This window comes from Micrasema longulum, unplaced genomic scaffold (assembly GCF_059751315.1).
Source record: "Micrasema longulum isolate JH-2025_06_02 unplaced genomic scaffold, ASM5975131v1 h1tg002105l, whole genome shotgun sequence".
In the NCBI taxonomy this organism is placed as follows: Eukaryota; Metazoa; Arthropoda; class Insecta; order Trichoptera; family Brachycentridae; genus Micrasema; species Micrasema longulum.
The window spans coordinates 37-19,999 of NW_028279271.1; the positions used below are offsets into that span (position 1 = coordinate 37).

Below are 19,963 nucleotides of genomic sequence, written 5' to 3' on the forward strand. Positions count from 1 at the left end.
GTGTATTTAATGCATTTCTGTGGATATCTGTCATTGGTTTTATTCTCTGTATATTTTATTTGTTATATTTTTGTTACATGTATTACTGTTGATATCCCCAATAAATAAATAAAAAAAACAAAAAGGCAAAAAGAGTGAAGTACGGTGACATCATAAAAAAACATTAAAAACCGAGGTTTAACAAAATTAAAATCGTTTAAATATAATGGCAACGTCAAAAAGACGCTGACGCGTCAAAAAACATGTTTTGGCTTAGTCATCAAATCATCATCATCATCATTCCCTTTCCGCACCCATTGATGCATAGGGCACTGCATTGGTACACCAATAGCAGCGTATCTTGATCATTTTTGTTACATGAAGGTAAGATCAGTTTTACGCCTCAGGCACTAGACAAGGGACTATGAAATATTTTAGTGTAAAAACACCCTTTTAAATAAACATTTCGTATCAACCATGTCGGGAAATCGAACCTGAGACCGCTCGCATGGCAGGCAAACGCACTGACCATTACACCACGAGGCCGACATCAAATCGTCAAATAGTACAGTTATATTTTTAAACATTATACTTTCTCATATTTTTTTTACTTACTTTGCCATGACCGTCTTTTGGACATTCATCCATCGATATGTTGACCGTGAATTGATACGTTTGGCTGATTTTCACATCCTCGCATTTGGATGTTTCAACGATAGATCCATTCGCTCCACAGTCAGAGAAATAGGTGAGTTTGAGGGGTCCTTCAGAATCATCCCTGAAACTGATTGTACTAACAAAATCTTCATACCCCTGTCTTACAAGATTCAGAATGTTAGAACTGTCTTCCTCCAACCTCCCGATGTATGTGCTTTCCGGTAATAGCTCGTGTATTTTGTCATAACTGGTTTTCACAGACTCTGTCACTGCAAATATAACGTTAACCTGCAAAGAAAATCTACAAGTAAAATAATTCGTGGTAGTGAATGGCCTAGAATTTATATAAAAAAATGCATTATTATCCTTAACTTACACTATTTTCTTTTAATATTCTGTGAATTTGTGCTAGAGAAGGATAATCCATTTTGGTTGATTCTGTGTAGCTGCCAATTTCATCCAAATGACACTTTTCATCGTTAGGTTTGACAACGCCTCCTGAAATAATATTTATTTATTTATCTTTATAGTATCCACAACGTAGGTATTTAACATTTAACAGTATCATAATTTCGATGTAATTTCCGTTACAAACAGAAGCTAAGTCTCATTGAAATTAATCAATTTAATGTGTATGAAAAAAAAACTAAATCCACACCATTAATACACATAACTTATACATCACACTCCACATAGATCACTCCATATACCACACTACACACTCCACACACCACATTCAACACACCACACCCACACTCCACACTCCAAACTCACAAAACAATAACAACATCAACGCAAATAAAATCATCTCTTGATACCTATTCTCTTATTGTCCTGTTTAGAAATTTGTATTATATGTATGTATATTAGAATCGGGTTGTGGTCTAGAGGTCTGAGGTTCGAACCCCACTCTACCCCAACTTGATTTCCATTTTCTAATACTGAGTTATTTACAACTCGTTGGAACTGGTCACCTAAATTGAAATATTATATAAAAACGCTGATATTTATTTTAATTTTTAATTTTTTTTTAATACGTGTTGTGTATGTAATTAGTGCTATGTAAGGTTTATGTTTTTTGTGATAATTTATATGGAATTCACCAACCATTGTGTGTACAACGCACATCTATAAATATAAATAAATAAATAAAATTAAACAAAATACTTTTAATTTTAATCATTTTGTTTTCCAATATTGCCGCATAACTAGAGGTGTACTTATTCGAACGCTAGCATGCAGGTCGGCCTTGTGGTGTAACGGTCAACGCGTTTGCCTACCACGCAAGAGGTCTCGGGTTTGATTCCCGACATGGTTGATATGAAATATTTATTTAAAAGGGTATTTTTACATTAAAATATTTCATAGTCCCTGGACTGGTACCTGAAGCGTAAGACTGATCATCTTACCTTCATGTTACAAAAAATATCAAGATACGCTGCGATTGGTGTACCAATGCAGTGCTCTATGCACCATTTGGTGCGGAAACGGATGATGAACATGTAGGTACAGAACATTGAAAACGTATTTATTATTCATACGGTTTATTATGAAGGTTGGTTTCAGATATTATTACGAACCTCGAATATACCTTTGTTATAGGTATAAAAAAATAATAGTGGAAGCAAAAATAAAAATGTCTCTCGTTTTTCGAACATTGTTTAGTCAAAATCTCAAATATGTCGGTTGCAAGAATATATTTTCAACTTACCAAGTTTTCCGAACCCTGCAAAATGCACGAGTCCATCTGTAGCCAAAATAACAATTTTCCTCGAATCATTACTCCAACCAATGTCGTCCTTACACATGACAACTTGCATTAGAGCCTCCATGCCAGCCTCTGTATTGTCCAGGTTGGCTGTTACTTCCGTTTTATTTACCACCGCAACAAAATCACTAACCTAATTACAAAGGGATGAACGTCACAAAAGGTTATTTTTGTTTTTGAGTGTTAATCTGTGGCACAGTCTTAGTAAATTGCTTGATAAGTACGCGAGAAAAATGTTTTAATTTTAAAATATTGCATTTGAGTAAAGAGATCTGATACTTTAAACATATAATTGTTTGTAGGAAAAAGAAGTGCGTTTTGTATTCTAATGATTTAAATTTTTCACTTTCACAATATTTTTATGCCAGAAATCTGAGCATAAGTGCGCTAAAATTTTTCAAAACGCGCTCATCAGACAAAGTTGAATTTGCTTTGCGAACAAATCCATTGATAAATTATTAGGTGCTTATCTATGAAATTGCCGTTTTGCAAAGTTTTTTTTTTAATGTTTGAAAATATTTATAAATTTGAATATAATATAAACAGAATTAATCGAAATATTATTTCATATTACTTACACAGTACAATATGCAATTTTAATAGTAGTTGATTGATGCCTTTGCTATAAGGCCGAAGTCGGCATTTTTTACTGACTATTAAGAGTTTAAAAAAATTCCTTGTAAAAAGTGATTCAAATTTAGATTTTTCAACTTACCCATCATTAAATTAACTAATATATCTGAGCAATTACAAACAAAAAATATATAAATGACTAGCTGATTTTGAAAAAAAAAAACATGACTTTAAAGCAAAAAATTTTGGAGTATGAAATTTAAACGCAAACGAAAGTTAGTGACGTTCAAATTAGTCAATTTGTAAAAGAGTCAAACCTTATAATATAAATGTGTATTTTATACATAACCACTTGCTTTTCAATAATAAATTACCATTCCAAATGACGCTGATTTTTTTATTTTTTTTGCTGCGTGTATTTACTGAAATATTAACTAAAACTTTTGAAAACTAAAACATAGACAAAAATACAGATTTTACATACATTACATTACATTTTTTTGCACCACAACAGGCCAGGAGGCCTAATTACAGTGGTGAATGGTCCCTTCTGCCATCTGACTACCGATAAGAAGTAATGAAAGAAGCGAAAATTAATTTTCTGAAAATTAATGTAATTTTATGTTACGCGTAAAATATTAAATTATTTGGATCAGTGACAAAAGTAAAGATTAGTTGGTTTCGTCTAAAAAAATAAAATAGAGTCCTATTGAAAATTCATAACACATCGATGCTCAAATAATACATTTAATTGATCGATTAATATTTAAAACTATTTCTTACTAAAGTAAATACATTTTCATCTCGACATAAAGCCTTAACATATAAAGCTACCTGCGCACTCTTGCCACAAGCTGGTTGGCGGAAAGCTCGGCAAGCGTACGCAAGCCAAACCTCAGCATCCACGCGCTTGGGAATACAGCTGTTAGTCCTAAGCGTTCATTGGTTCAAGCATACAGTATATAATTAATCTATCTATGGCTTCCTTTGATTTGTGCACAAAATACCGAAACCTCACCACCCCGAAAAGCGGAGAGTGCTCCTAAACGTCCGCAAGCCAAGCCGAATGCCCGACCACACGCACACGTTTGTGCTTGTCGACGCTTGACAAGCGCGAGGAGCCACCTTTATTTATATTTATAACACGTCTGGTTATATTTCAAAGATATTTATTGATTCAGTTCATACTTTACACACAGTATAAGCACTAGGAAATTAACTTAATACAATATCGTTGGTTACACGGGTTGACAAGAACTGATTTTAAAGATTGAGAGGCAGCGGAATTGTTATTCACAACAGGGGGTGATCTCGGGTTCCGGGTGGCCAAAACACGTGTGTGCGTCGGACAACCGAACTAGCTCTTCCTAGTAATATGATGTCTCGCACCGTATTCAGAAGTTAGCGAAAGGGCCGAACAGCCAGCATTCGTACTTTTTGTTGTTTTTTTCTTGTCTTTTTTTTTTTGTTTGTTTTTTTTTTTTTTTTGTTGTTCTTTTTTTTTTTTTTTTTATTTTTTTTTTTTTTTTGTTTTTTGATTTTTGTTGTTTTCTTTTGTGGAGATACACTAGATCGCGTGTTAGGGCGTAGCCTAGTACCAAAGAGTTCCAGAAAAGGAAAGCAAGCTGGTTCGCTAGGAGAGCCCTGAGTGGGTGTCCTTACCAAAAAGTACCAAGAAGTTAGGTAAGCAGAAAGGTTAGAGGATGACCCGAAATACTCTGACTTCTGGGGCTAGAAATCTTATAGGGGGCAAAATTGAGGGGGGGATGAGAAACTTAGGGGTCTCGCGGGGCCTGAGGTAAGCGCGGGTGGCTGGAAGGCATCGCATTGGAATGCGGCCAAATATGCAAACCTATACCATATGTTAGAGGAGTTGTTTATACGTAACTATCTCGTAAGAAACGGATAACAATATGCGAAAAATGTATAGGGAAAAAGCGGGTGCTATATATTCCATTTATGTTTTGAAATACACTCGTCACTCATCAGTCACCAACCGCCTTATTTTTTACGACAAAAACGTGTATTTTGTAAATGTAGTTCAAGAGAGATAAGACTTATTTCACAACTATTCCGGTAAGACGTTGAGGCTTACCCACTTACCTTACTAGTAAGAGACAAGCCGTGCCTGTAGGTGTATGTTGATTCGCAAGTACTGAATTCAGCTGCACAAGGATTTTTTCTATGCCGTTCGTCCATTGCAGTGTATGGCATTAGAGGCTTGTCCGCAAAACTACCAAACCCTAATCTGTTGAATAATAAAAAAAATTAAAAGGATTTAAACTCCTGAACACAAAAAAAATATTTTATTCATATTATGTTTAAAATGTATTTTTGAGAGGTGGATAAAGTCTGGTACATAGGGACCAAGTTTTACATGGTTTCGAAATAACACGTGAAAAAAAATAATTTTCAAAATTTGGCATTAATTTAACAACGCACAATGGCAAAATAATACTTTTCATTTTGCAATTCCCTACATCGCTCCTTTACTTACTAGGTTTTTATTATAATGTAGAACTCCGTTTATCCGAACTTCAGTTATTCGGATTGCCAATATCCGGATCGTTATCAGGAAATGAGATGTTATAATAGCAAATTAAAATGGTCGCCAGGCAACCGCTTTGCTGGATATGTTTAAGTATGTTTTTTTATGTGAATCCAATTTGCTGTATTATTTCAGCAACAAAAAAGTTAATTAAAGAGTAAGTTTTGCGGTTTCCTTCGAAACATTGCCTTAACTTATTAGTTAGTTCTACTATTCGGATTTCTGCATATCCAGATAAAGTCTGGCACACATTAATCAGGATGGTTGGAGTTTTACTGGATTATAATATTTTCTTTTTAATGTTATTTTAAAGTGTTTTATGTCTAGTTATATTTTTTAACAAAATTTGGATAATAGTATACAATTCCATTATTTTCAAATTCCAAAATATTTTTATACAAGGAAAACCTATCTAACATTTTTTTTTATATACTTTTTTTCACGGTGCTGCGTAAAACGTATCCACCGGGTAAAAAAAGTTCGTGTGTATTAATGAATCATTTTTATAAATAAATTCTTCAATAAACACATATTTTTTTCCAAAATTAAATTAATTATTTATTTATGCATTCATTTTCTGGTTTGAGTGTTCACTTCTCATACTTTGTTACATTCACAATTCCTTAAAAGTATTGTCATTTTTAGTTAGGGATCAAAATATTTTAAATACGCATATTCAAAATGTTTTCCGTTTTTACAAAGGAAATTTTGTAAAAATTCTCGTTTCGGACCTTGGCGGTTCCATTTAATTATTGTGTACATTTTATTAAAACGATAATATTCATTATTTCAATAAAAAATCAGCTACATTTGTATTATCAAATTCACAAATTGTTGGTCTTAGAACAGGCATCTGTTTTTTCACACCCGTTGAAAATGAACTAATGAAGTTCGATATTTTTTTTATTTCTTAATAGACTATAAAACTAAGCCAATTTAAAAAAAAAGCTTTTGTGTATCGTATTATCAGGGCTATGGTTTTTTAACGTTTTGCAATTTTGAAATTACTGAGTTCAATTAGTGAGTTTTGCCAATTGGTGAATGAGGAATTTCAGTGTCTTTTTTCATTTTTATTTGTTAATAGACTATAATAAACTAAGCCATTTTTTTTTCTTTTACGTATCGTATTATCAGCGCTATGATTTTTTAAAGTTTTGTATTTCTGAAATAACTCCGTGTGTGACGTCAGAGGTTGTTCTCTGTTAGTTCTTCCCATCGGTCCGTTTACGGTAAGCCAACCGGATATCCTTCATAGCTCTCACATCATTGGTTGTTTCATATGAACCAGTGACGTCAATCAAAGTAGTGCGTTTTTTATTTATTTATTTTTTTCGTACTTTTTTAAGAAACTTTGCCGAACAATTTAATGCTCTAATTTTTACCGCGCGCAAGAAAACATTTTTTGTATCCAATTTCCCGTAGAGCTGAAGTTCCTCATTGGCTTCCAGTAAGCTGGAAACACTATGATTGGTTGATTCGAAAAAATAAGTGACGTCGTTCAAAGTAGTTAATTTAATTACAATGATTTTTTTATTTCATTTTCAAGATACTTCGCTGTACAATTCAATGCTCTAAATTTTACCGCGCGTAGCAATGAACCTTCTCATTATAAATTTGGTAAATATTTTTCCTTTTTTAAAATACCTTTTTTTATGATGTTTTTATCTACCTGAAATTATTAGTTAGATTTTTCAGAGCAGCTGGTAGATCGAGCTTTAAGCCAACCAGAGTTTCCTTGTCATCTCTCATGGACCAGGTTAGATCCATCAGGTAGTACAAATCAAGCGGGTAATTCTTGGCCAGTCTATACTCGAACGTTATTGTACGAGTTTCTCCTGAAAGAAAAAGTGTTTGGTTTAAGCGATCATCAACAATTCGATGGTTCCTAATAAAATATCACCATCACTATCACACGAATAGACGCCTAGGCATTTATAGGCCTAGGCCAATGAATGCCTAGATTTTTATACAACTTTCCAAAGAAGTTAAATCTCTTGAAATACGCATCTGTAAATATTTTCAAAACACCAATTACGCATTTTATAACACTGCACCGTATCCAAAGAAACGTTAATTTGGTATGCAACAGAGATAATGTAGATCTATTACTAGTGCATGCAATGATTTTGATATGTTCAATGCTTATGTGGGATATCAGTGTTTTCATTTTCAAAAAAACACAAAAAAATATAAAAGAATAAATATTTATTATTTCAATTTAGTTTTCATAAAATTGAAACAATTTTTTCCGGAATTTTTTTTTTTTCATTATTTTATTTGTATCTTTTAATTGTAAATATTTTCTTTATTTTTCCTTTATCTTGATTTTTTATGTATTTTTAATATCCCCTTTGGTAAACACAAAAATAATTCATAAAATTCTCAGTTTAGAGGATTAAATCCATTGCGGGTTTACAAATATTTTATATAGATACTTATCTCAAAACTAAACAGGATATAATACAACGTTGTTGCATTTTAATACCTGGTTTGAGTTCGATGGATATTCTTTGGGGTTTTATTTGGTTAGCGCTGTTAATATCTTCAGATGTCATGTCGCTAAAAGATTCATCTTCCGTGATGAAGGAACGCGTTCTCTTCGGGGCCAAGATGGCGTCAACTGGACATCCGTCATCTAAAAGACTATTGTATTTTGAAGTCGAGAAATCTGCTAGCAAGAGTTTAATCAATTGCAAATTCAGAACACAGACAAATCATTTATTCTCATTTACAAAACACAAATAGGATTGTAATTAAAAAAATATTACAATAAAGACATAAGTCAACGTAAATTTTTAATATTGTGAAGATAACAACATATCTGAAACTGAATTTTAAATTATAATTTACATATTTTTTCTGCCATATTGTGTAAAAATTTAATAACAATGTGAAGATTGAAAAAAACATTTATTTAAATTTTTTTATGGAGAAAGAAAATTTTTTATTTTTCTGTAACATAAAAAAAACACAAAACACATTTTTGCACTCAGAAGTATATTTTTATTTTGACAGATATTTCAACAGAAATGGGAATTCAGAAGTAGGGTTGAGCGTTTGTAGAACTTATGACCTGAAATTTTATTTTTATTTTTATAAAGTCTTTATTCAATAAAATACACACATTACAATATTAATACATTATAAAAAAAACACAAAATATCAAAAAATATTTCATCCCGATAAACTATTAAATAATAGTTTGTCATCGGGTGCTCAGACATGAGTTTTAATTAAGAATCAAATAAATGAGTATAGACATAATACTGTGTATATATATACAATAATTTCCATATATTTTTTTGTTTTTGACGCTTTGAAAAATTAAAAATATTATTAAGAAGATAGAAAAGAAAAAAACTCATCAAAACCAAAAAAAAAAATGGTAATTTTTTTTTTTTTTTTTAAATTGGAAAATAGAGAAAAATATTACTATTGAAATGAAAGAATAGCCATTTACTTTAATATATTTTAATAGTGTGTGCTCATAAATGTAATCAACACAAGATAATAAATAAAACAAAGTAAATCGAAAATTTCGCTGATTTAAGTGATTACTTTATTGATCATTTAACATTCACCATCTGCCAATTCTGTTATCAAAGAGGTTCTTCATCTCTGTTGAAATATTTGTCAATCCCAATAAACTTAAATCTAATATTATTGTACAAATATTTGGACACAATAGGTACTCAAAGTACAGTTAAGATTTTGACTGTTTTTATGTTTTGCTCCCTGAACCACTTATTTGTAATTTGTCTTTCACGACACTACAATAATTAAGCTGTTAAATTTTTGACATTATTTATTTTCTTCCATAATTTTTATATTGTTTGGTTTTGGTACCTTGTTTTTACATTGCACGAAGGAAAGTTGTTTTTTTCGTTAAATGATAAGTCCTCACACCAGTGACAGAACTCCGCCGCTCTGTGACAGCTGTTGCAGTCTGTTTTGTCCACACATACTAGCCGTTTGTACAATTCATCTGGAAATCATTTCACTTATAACAGCTATATTTTTTACAAACTAGAAGAAAATTAAATTACCTATTATATTTACATAATATTATTGACGTTAAACTAGAAAGTTCGTACTGATTGAATAAAATCAAAATAAGTGTTCCTAATGACCATAACTTTCGGAACCAAAAAACGTTTTTCGATCCGATATCAAGAATGTGCAGATTATAATTATAGTTTTGAAAGCACACAGATTTACATTTTTGATAGTAGATTCCATAGAATTAAGAATAGTCCTGAAACCGCATACGCACATCAAACAGAAGGCGACTACACTACTCATAAATGAGTAGGTTTACGTTTTGATCCATTAGTTTCTTTGTAGACGTCGCTCAGTGCGCAACTCCTGATTTGAATTCAACTATGCCGTGTTGTGTCCTTTTAAAGTGTAGAAATACTGCTAGGATCTTAAAGAAACAGGATGCAATCACATTTCATGTGTAATTAGCAAATGAATGTGTATGTAACAAATGCATTATTAAAAAAAAATATTTTTATTTTTCCACCCGTCAGATTGTCGAAGAAACAAAATGGAAATTTCGTCAGTGTTAACAGGGTAGTAAATTTTTTTACCCTACTTTGCTCATCTAATGCAAGAACTAATGAAAATTAGACATCGGATTAAACAACGCCGTGGTGGATATTTTAACGACATTATCTTTAAAACATCAAATATTATTTAACATGAAATAAAAATATCAGTTTTATGTAAAATAAAATTTGTTTTATGTTTTAAGTTCAAAGTTCATAAATTCCATTACTTTTATTAAATGACCCTTTACTTATCTTCTATGTTGTGTCAATAATGTTTCCGCGTACACAATAAAATTTTAGAGAAATTAACAGATTGCTTTTTTTACCTTACATTTGTGTTATGATTATATTTTTCCCATCACGAATGCGAGCGGTGAAAGTGAGGCATAGTGGGGGAATTATTGGACACAGTCCGATGTATTCAAATATGATAATACGCTCCTTCTGGACTATTCTTAATTCTATGGTAGATTGTTTAGATTTAAGAAAATGTAGTATCTGCGCTATGATTTTTTTAAGTTTTCTGATTTTGAAATTACACCGCCTGTGATGCTGCAAGTTCTCTTCGGCGAGTTATCTTGATTGGTGGGTTGGCTTCCCGGTAACGAGATATGTATCACAATACTCATTGGTTAAGAAAGGACAACTAGTAACGTCGTTCAAAGTAGTTCATTTGTATTATTTTTTCATACGTTTTCGAGAAACTCGACGTACAATTAAATGCTCTAATATTTACCACGCGTAAGAACACATTTTTATAAAGCGCTGAACCCCCTCATTGTCTTCGCTTGGAATAAACCTGGACACCCTGCAGTCTAGACGGTTTATCAATGCATCATGAAGATTTCAAAATTTTAACATTTCTGACACAATTCTTGTGTACATTTTTTCATTGATTGCAAAACTAAAACATTATTGAAAAGCACATATTCTTTCAGTGATGAACTTACTAGCAGAGTATTCTAACATTTATCACGGACAGAAGTTCGAAAGACTTCTTACACCCATTTTTTTCAAAACCGTAGCCAAAGCAAATCATTCTTGAAGATGATATAATTGAAAATCAATTTTTAAATTTATTTATATATCACTTACTTTGTGGTTATTCATTGTATAATTAAAATGAAAATAAAAACCCGCGTTTTTAACAACTAATCATTTATTTTATTATCAGCCGGTTTCTGAGCTACTACGCGTTTTAATATATAATTTACAAATGAATACAATACAAATTTTAATATTTAAAATCAAACATTGATTTAAATCTACTTGAAATTGTAAAAATAAAATAAACGATTATAAGTAGACTCAAAAAAGTGTTCGTTTTTAACGTTAAAATTATAATAAGAAGTTCTACAAAATCAACATAAAGTCAATAAATAAATTAATACAATTCTGTTTTATAATATTAACAGTATATACCTAAATCTATAATAATACATGAAGTAATAAACTACTTCTTGTCCAGTCTTTACGTCGAGCGTTATTTTGTATTTGTGGGGTTGAAATTTGATCCTTTGCACTAACTATTTTCTGTAAATTAGACAGGAATGGACTTTAGATAATATTGTATTATTTGATTATTTATTTTTTTACAATTATTAATCCCTTTTTGAATTTCCTAGAATTTTAAGTTGTATAATTTTAATAGTTTATTTTCAACGTGTAAAACTTTTAACCTAGTGTCTTTATTAAAATTATGATTGAAATAACTGATTTATTACCTCACATATTAGATGTAGGCACACACTGTTATTATTATAAAACAGGATTGTATTCATGTGTAAATTATACCCTAATTAAGGAGTGTGTATTAACTAATAAACCGGTAGGTAGTCAAAAGTATATAATATGTGATTAAAAACAAAGCGTTTTAATTTTAATTCATTTTATTTTCGTTATAATATTTCCAAACAACTGTTTCAGACATAATGGATTTGTCATAAATTAAAAATACTTAATTGTTTAACATTGTTTACCATGTTTAAAATCAACGAGTTAACCTTTGTAAATTTTGTTTATTATATTTTTAATCTGTGTTACTGTCGATAAAATAAAATTTTAAAATTACATTTCTTCCAAAATTTTAACAAACTTCCAACATTGTAAAGATTGATCGCGGCGCGTCGGCGCGGCATCGCGTCGTGTGGGGCGGCGTAGCGGCGAGCGCAATACAAGAATATAGCGAATTGTGTCTATGGATTCGTGGATTTTATTGGTACATAGGACATATAGTCAATTGCGTCTACTCCTGATAATTCATTGTAACTGGAAATAAAAATTACACGAGGTGCATAAAAATAAACAAAATTACCTTGGCAAAAAACATTCAAAACACTTCCAAGTGCAATCACAAAAACTAAATAACTGGCAACTCTTTCCATTTTTATGAAAAATTGCACAAGTTTACCAATAAACACTGATATTCTTTTAACTTTCCCAAATCGTTTATGTTATTTTCTCGACATTAGAATCCTAACGTAGCCATCGATTAGTCGGGGGAATTTAGTGAGAACTCACGTGCAATAAAATATGAATCACTTTGTAAAATGGTGAATTATTTTGGGCGGCATCGACCATGCGGCGAATGTATCAATAGCAAAATGATAAGATAAGAACATAATCATACCGAATGATAATATCTCTTCGCATGTGTTCATTTTAAACTGCATGAAAATTACTTACATATCCGTAACCAAGGTGTGACAAACTTTTCACGGATAATGGTACAAGCTAGTGGATATTTCAAACTTCTTTTTTTATAACTTATTTTATTGGCATGATTTATTAATGATATATTTTGTAATTAGCAGATTACCAATCGTACTTAGAATACATTTTATCGTTCTTTTCTACAAATATAACTATTACTTAAAATATTATAATATTTTAGGTGGGAGGTATCGCTATATTGATCCCTTCATCTTCATTCTTATCTTCATCGACAGAATCTTCAGCCTTCTTGGGACAAGTAGTATAAAACCGATTCAAAGTCAGAAGTTTAATAATATTATTTCGGACCCCTCCAACCCACGTGAAGCCTTGTTTATCTATAAACTCAATAACGCCGATTGGGAGATTTCCGGCGAATTCCGAACTCAGTATAGTTCTATCGGGGAAGACGTATATTCCGTTTCCTGAATACATCCCATCAGATATGGATCCCTGATAATAAGATCCATCACAGAACTCGATTGTTAACTGTTCATTTGGGTCCAACTTGTCATTTATCCAGTGTCCTTTATATACGTGGCCATCCCACGTCATGTACTCCCCATAACCTGCAAAAAATCAGTGCGAAATTTACAAAGTAAATAGCCACTTTTTACGTTATAGATAACGTTATTTCTGTAAGAACTAAAAATCTTTATTATTGTGAGATCGAACGTCAGCGTCAGCGACGTCGTTCGAAGAAGATTGGGTATTTTTTTTAACCTAGCCGGACCGAAGGGGGGGATTCGAATCCCCCACAGACCGATTTTAATTCTATAACTCAAGTTTTATTAAAGCTATTTGTCGTATATTTTTTGCAATCGTGAAATTAATCGAAAGAGGCATTTTCCTGTTTTTGTTTTTAAATTTTGAAATAATTGTTTTTTTTTTTAATAATTCAAGAGTCAATTTCACTTTATGTACGAAAGCAATAGGCAAACTAACAAAAATGAATAAAATACACGAATGAGTAAAATATGTGTACGCGAAAACATGAATAAATTATTGCACGGTCATAAACACTTCCAACGTTTTGTTTTCCTGACGCCATATACAAGTAGGCGCTAGGGTCGTTTGGTCTCCCCGTTCGGATCATGCGTATTTTTTTGACGCTTAGTGAGGGAAAGGTTAATGATGTTCTTGTTATATTATAACATTATTGTTGTACTATATAGTGAAGTGTACAATTCGAGGGTTTAAGATCACAAATAACTGTTTATTGCGAGTTAAGCTAAGTTTCAGTGATGCCATAATCATATTTCTTTGAACAGCTTACAAAACACTGGGCTATATAATAACGGTATGTAAGCCTTTTAACGACATGTCCGCAGTATCTTTAAATATTGCTTCACAGTCTGGTCTCAAAACTCCAAATGCATTTTAGGAATCGAAAAGATTTTTTTTAAATTTGGAAGCACCTAAACTATCGACCAAATTTTAATTTTAATTACTGTGCTGAAGCTGCACTACACCACAGAATCGATACCTTGCGATCTAGATGAACAATCACTGATATCCTCTTTCTTTACAAAATAGTCAATAACAACTTAAGATTGCCCACAACTGCTTGAAAAAAATAAAATTCATATCCCCAACGTACAACTCGGCTGCAACAAATGTTTCATGTTGGTATTTCAAGCACGAATACTTATAAGAATACATCTTTTCCCAGAATCCTAAATTATTATAACTTTTTTTTCCTGAAATCGATATATAAACAACTATAAAGAAAATGCTAGAGCCTTAATTACAATTTAATTTATCTGTACTTATTTATCGTACGGCCTCGTGGTGTAATGGTCCGCGCATTTGCCTAACATACGAGAGGTCTCGGGTTCGATTCCCGACATGGTTATTATGAAATACACATTTAAAAGGGTGTTTTTACACTGTAATATTTCACAGCCCCTGGACTGGTACCTGAAACGTTAGACTGATCATCTTATCTTCACCATTAGGTGCGGAAAGAGAATGATGATGTACTTATTTAACAAATTTTACATATTTTATTTTTTGTACACACTCATGTTATAATTATTTTCTCTTGTTTGAAAGAAGAAAGAAGGAAAGGCCGATTCGGGGTTACATCGTGTGGATACGCTTGCGAAAAGTTTTTTTAAGATCGAGTAAACAAAAACCTTTTTATTTTCATGATGTTCTATTTCATTACTTACTAAAAAACATTCTAAAATAATAAATGCTATATATTTTGCATATATGTTCTTTTTGTTCAGTTTCTTGCATTTATGTTTCTTTGTGTTACTGTTGAAATTGGCTTAGGCCGTATATATAATAAATAAATAAATAAATAACTTTATAACAAATTAACTAGTGGGTAGTCATGTGATTGTTTATTTTTGCATAAAAATGTCTGCCTTAAAACAGGTTGTACCTAGTTAGGCAGACTAGACATAATTCAAAGAAATCTATTACCTAAGAATGTATGTAGTAGATAAAGAAATTGTAATTTTTGTTAATAAACCATTATTATTATTGTTACTGTAATACTACTACTACTACCATCACGCCATTTCCCGTAAGGGTAGGCAGAGAGAATGGACCGCCACACACGTCGATCCTGGCATACAATCCTAGCCTCTTCCACATTCATACATCTTGTCATACATGCCCTTCGGTTCTGTCTGCTTTTGACATGACCAGACTTAAGATTTTGGTTTATCTGATCATGCCACGTCTTCCTTGGTCGTCCTCGTCTAACGTTGCCGTTCATTTTCGCCATATATACTTGTTTTACCATTCTTTACTGTATATTTTTACAGTAATATGAAAAATGCACTAAAAATATTTGTCATTATCTACTTTTTCAATAAAATGAAACGATATAAATAACTGTACTGTTTTTTTTTTACAGTTGAAGTGTAATTAAAGCATTTCCTCAGCAGTGTCCTCGGCACGGGAAACCCCAGTGAGGTCACATTATTTTTATTATTATTTATAGTTAGTAAGCAAAAAATATGAATAAATAAATAAATTTTATCGTCACACGCGGAGGAATTATTCTTCAAAGTCTGTTAGGAAATGAAGGCAAAGGAGCCAATTACCCACCAATCGAAATGACATATTATACTACTTATTATTACATATCTATTACGCGCTTGTGACGTGTCTTATTTAATTATACGTCCTTCGTAGGTACCTTCATACAATTACATATAGTTGTGGCTCAACCGGATTAGGTTTGTCATTTCATCTCATTTTGGCAAATATTATTTTTAATGGATACCTAGTAATTTTGTTTTAAGATGTCCAAGTAAGCGAAACCTGTACAAGGACCTAGCATATATATGAACCATTATTACGATTACTGTACAATAAAAACGTGCTCCAATGATAATGTTATAAATACTCAATCAACTAATTAACCGCCACGGCAGTTTTGTTGTTGACCGTCCGTCTCCTCCTGCGTCTTTTAGTCGACCGATACGTATTAAAAAAAAATATACACAATGTTAAGGTCGCTGACATTTTAATACATAGACGTGACCCATAGAGTAAAATATTTTGAAAAGTGACATGAAAACGTACCCATAGTTACTAAGTTTTTTTTATTTATACCAGAGATGCATTCAACGATCATGCATATGCTACTAAACATTGGAGGATACTCGTTTTTTAAATAAAATAAAAACATGTATTTTAAGGTTAACAATCAACATTCGTTTTTGGTTATTTCCTTAAATTCTCTATAATTTCGACCCATTTATTTCATTTCAGTAGATTTTGGGGAATGCAAAAATAATATTAACTCACATTTATTCTATTTTTGAAACGTATTCCTACCAGTGCAGCCCTGTAAGCAAGAAAAGGTTCGCAATTGTACCGCTAGGTGTAGTTTGACGTTTAGAAAAAAATAATATTTATATTTTAATATAAATATTGTTTTAAGCTTTGTTAATCACTCATGAACAAATGAAAAGTCACATAATACTTTTTACAATGTTTACCCGAAAAGTTTTTACACGCTTTAATGACACAATCATACATTTTGGTTTCGATTCTAAACGTAACGCCTGACTGGCGGTCGAAGAACGAGTAAATACGCGTTGGGCATGACTGAGCGTTTGGGCATAAGTTAAAAGCATAGAATTAAGAATAGTCCAGAAGGAGCGTAGAATCATATTTGAATACATCGGACTGTACTCTAAAATCCCCCCTAATCTGCCCCACTTTCGCTGCGCGCATACTTGAAGTCGCCGCATAATGTTGCCAGATCGCGAAAAATATAACCATAACACAGGTGTAAGATAATTATATTTAAAAAAAGTAATTTGTTAATTTCTCTAAAATCTTACACGTATACGCGGAAACATTGATTGACACAACAAAGTAGATAAGTAAAGGGCCATTTAATAATTAAATTATTGAACTTTGAACTGAAAAAATAAAACAAACTTTATTTTACATAAAACGGATATTTTTATGTCATGTTGTGTAATATTTTATGTTATAAAGATAATGTCGGTCAAATGTCCACCACGACGTTGTTTAATACGCGAGGTCCAATTTTCGTTAGTTCTCTCATTAGATGAGCAAAGTGCTAGTCCATGATTGGAAAGTTAAACTAAATTTAACTAAATTTTTCAGATGGATACCGAGGTGCCGGGTTTCGAAGAATGTTGTATAAAAGATAAAGAAATTGAAAGTTTATGCCCTGTCCAAAAGAAAGCCATTTCAACTATTTTTGAGAGAAAGACATCAACGATTAATGAAGAGTCCAGTAAAACATTTTACCAATTTCCTCATTCCTATAAATAATACCTACTCTTTTAAAAAGGAAATACCAATACAGTCTACCCGATAGTTTTAATTTCACCTTTGTTGATTAAGTTTTTTTGTAATATTGCCTTTTAGAAACAGTACTAATCATTAAATTTTTACATTTAGATAAATGAACTTTTGTGTCATAAAAACATTTCTCCTCAAAATACACTGAGCAAATTATGCTTCGCTTTGTTGGTTTCCAAAACTCATCTCGCCGTACTCTTTGTATTATTAAATAACTTAATAAACGGAGATAATTAACAAAATGTTCAGACAGTTTTAAACACTACGTATTTATGTTTATAATTCATTTATGTACATTTGTATTATTTATATTACAAAACGCACAATGAAAGAACAAAAACCTAACATACGCTATACACTTATGGAGCATTTGATTCAATATTGGTTTGGGCGAATCAGATAATCCATTTTACTTCTACCTAGCCCCACTATCCATTTTTTTTACAGCCTTTTTGAACATTTTCTCGTTACTAATTGTTTTAATAGATAGTGGAAGTAGGTTATAGGTTATATTACATACATAGAATTAAGTATAATCCAGAAACCGCATACGCACATCAAACAGAAGGCGACTAAACTACTCATAAATGAGTAGGTTTACGTTTCGACCCATTAGTTTCTTTGTAGACGTCGCTCAGTACGCAACTCCTGATTTAAATTCAACTATGCCGTGTTGTGTCCTTTTAAAGTGTAGAAATACTGCTAGGATCTTAAAGAAACAGGATGCAATCACATTTCATGTGTAATTAGCAAATGAATGTGTATGTAAAAAATTTATTACTTAAAAAAAAAAAAAAAAATTTTATCTGTCAGATTGTCGAAGAAACAAAATGGAAATTTCGTTAGTGTTGCCAGGGTAGTAAATTTTTTTACCCTACTTTGCTCATCTAATGAAAGAACTAATGAAATTTAGACCTCGGATTAAACAACACCGTGGGGGACGACATTTGAACGACCATTATCATAAATATTATGTAACATGATATAAAAATATCAGTTTTATGTAAAATAAAATTTGTTTATATTTTAAGTTCAAAGTTCATAAATTCAATTACTCTTATTAAATGACCCTTTACATATCTACTATGTTGTGTCAATCAATGTTTCCGCGTGCACAACAAAATTTTAGAGAAAATAACAGATTGCCTTTTTTTACCGTACATTTGTGTAAGGATTTTTTTTCCCATCTAGCAACATTACGCGGCGACGTCACGAATGCGCGCGGCGAAAGTAGGGCATGGTGGGGGAATTATTAGACACAGTCCGATGTATTTGAATATGAGTCTTCGCTCCTTCTGGACTATTCTTCATTCTATGATTACATTATTGTCTATTTACCTTGCTTTACAACCGTAAAATCCATTTTCCGGGCTTCATATCCTCCCGAATACTTATCACCATTAGGAAATCGAAAGGCTCCGTTTTTATGTACAATATTTAGCAGCGTCTCGGGTACTTCAGATGGATTCTTATTATCATTGTCACCTATGCCAGAATCCATACAAAGATATTGACTAAACCGTGAAAACCAAACAGAATAAACCGGAAATAAATTTGGCACTAACTAACAAAACAAAAACAACCTAACGTAAACAAAATTTGAATTTGATTTTGGAATTCCTTTTGCCAGTTCTTATAATTAATAGATAAGTTGGAACTTTTTTGAGTTATTTTATTTGTATCATAATATTTATCATGAAATATTTCAAATTTGATTCAAGTTTTTAAAAATTGTATTGTATTCGCTTTATTTTGTTTATTGTCACAGATCAAAACTACACAATATTTATGAGATTTAAAAAATAGTAGGTAATGATAGTTCCTACCCGTTCTTGATGTTTAATAAGGTTGATTTTTTGAACGGCCAAATTACTACTTCGTTTTAAGGTTTGATGTTAAGAAAATGATTTTTTTGTAATATAATCCATGTTTCCAATTACCTACATTCGTTTATACAAAATGTTTAACCTATTGCAGATCATCAAGGCGTAAAGTGATATAATACAACAGTGTTTATATTATTTGTACTTTTAAAACTGTAAAATATGACTAAATAAACAATATCCGTAATGTGATCCGTAATTGAAATAACAAAAAAAAAATTGGATTTTTTTTTTCTGATCTTTGAAAGTTTTTTAAATCTTTTGGTATCTTTAAAAAAAATCTAATTTCTATAAAATTCTTACGGAGAATTTTACGATCGCTTATAATATAAATAAATCCATAACTATTATTGGATACTACAATTCTTTCGACTTTTCGAGGAAAAAATTCGTCCAAAAAAGAAAAAAAAATCTTTAAAAAATAACACTGGTTACAGAGGTTTGCATTCTGACTAATAAGATTAATAAGACTTTTCTAAAAAAA

The 19,963-nt window shown here is 31.5% G+C and overlaps 1 protein-coding gene and 1 long non-coding RNA gene across 2 annotated transcripts; both read right to left on the reverse strand.

Annotated features, from left to right (window-relative positions):
- Positions 1–347: 347 nt before the first annotated feature.
- LOC148273011 (integrin beta-nu-like) lies at positions 348–12,972 on the reverse strand. The gene is made up of 8 exons (XM_088239261.1): positions 12,393–12,972; positions 9,372–9,510; positions 8,011–8,168; positions 7,195–7,360; positions 5,081–5,225; positions 2,348–2,537; positions 1,013–1,134; positions 348–924 (listed from the first exon to the last, which is right to left on the reverse strand). Exons 1-8 carry the CDS (start codon positions 12,460–12,462, stop codon positions 559–561), a joined length of 1,356 nt encoding a protein of 451 aa, XP_088095387.1. The 5' UTR covers positions 12,463–12,972; the 3' UTR covers positions 348–558.
- A 339-nt stretch (positions 12,973–13,311) lies between these two features.
- LOC148273012 (uncharacterized) lies at positions 13,312–19,167 on the reverse strand. The gene is made up of 2 exons (XR_015824709.1): positions 18,935–19,167; positions 13,312–13,359 (listed from the first exon to the last, which is right to left on the reverse strand). It is a non-coding gene; the product is annotated as an uncharacterized LOC148273012 (long non-coding RNA).
- Positions 19,168–19,963: the final 796 nt, after the last annotated feature.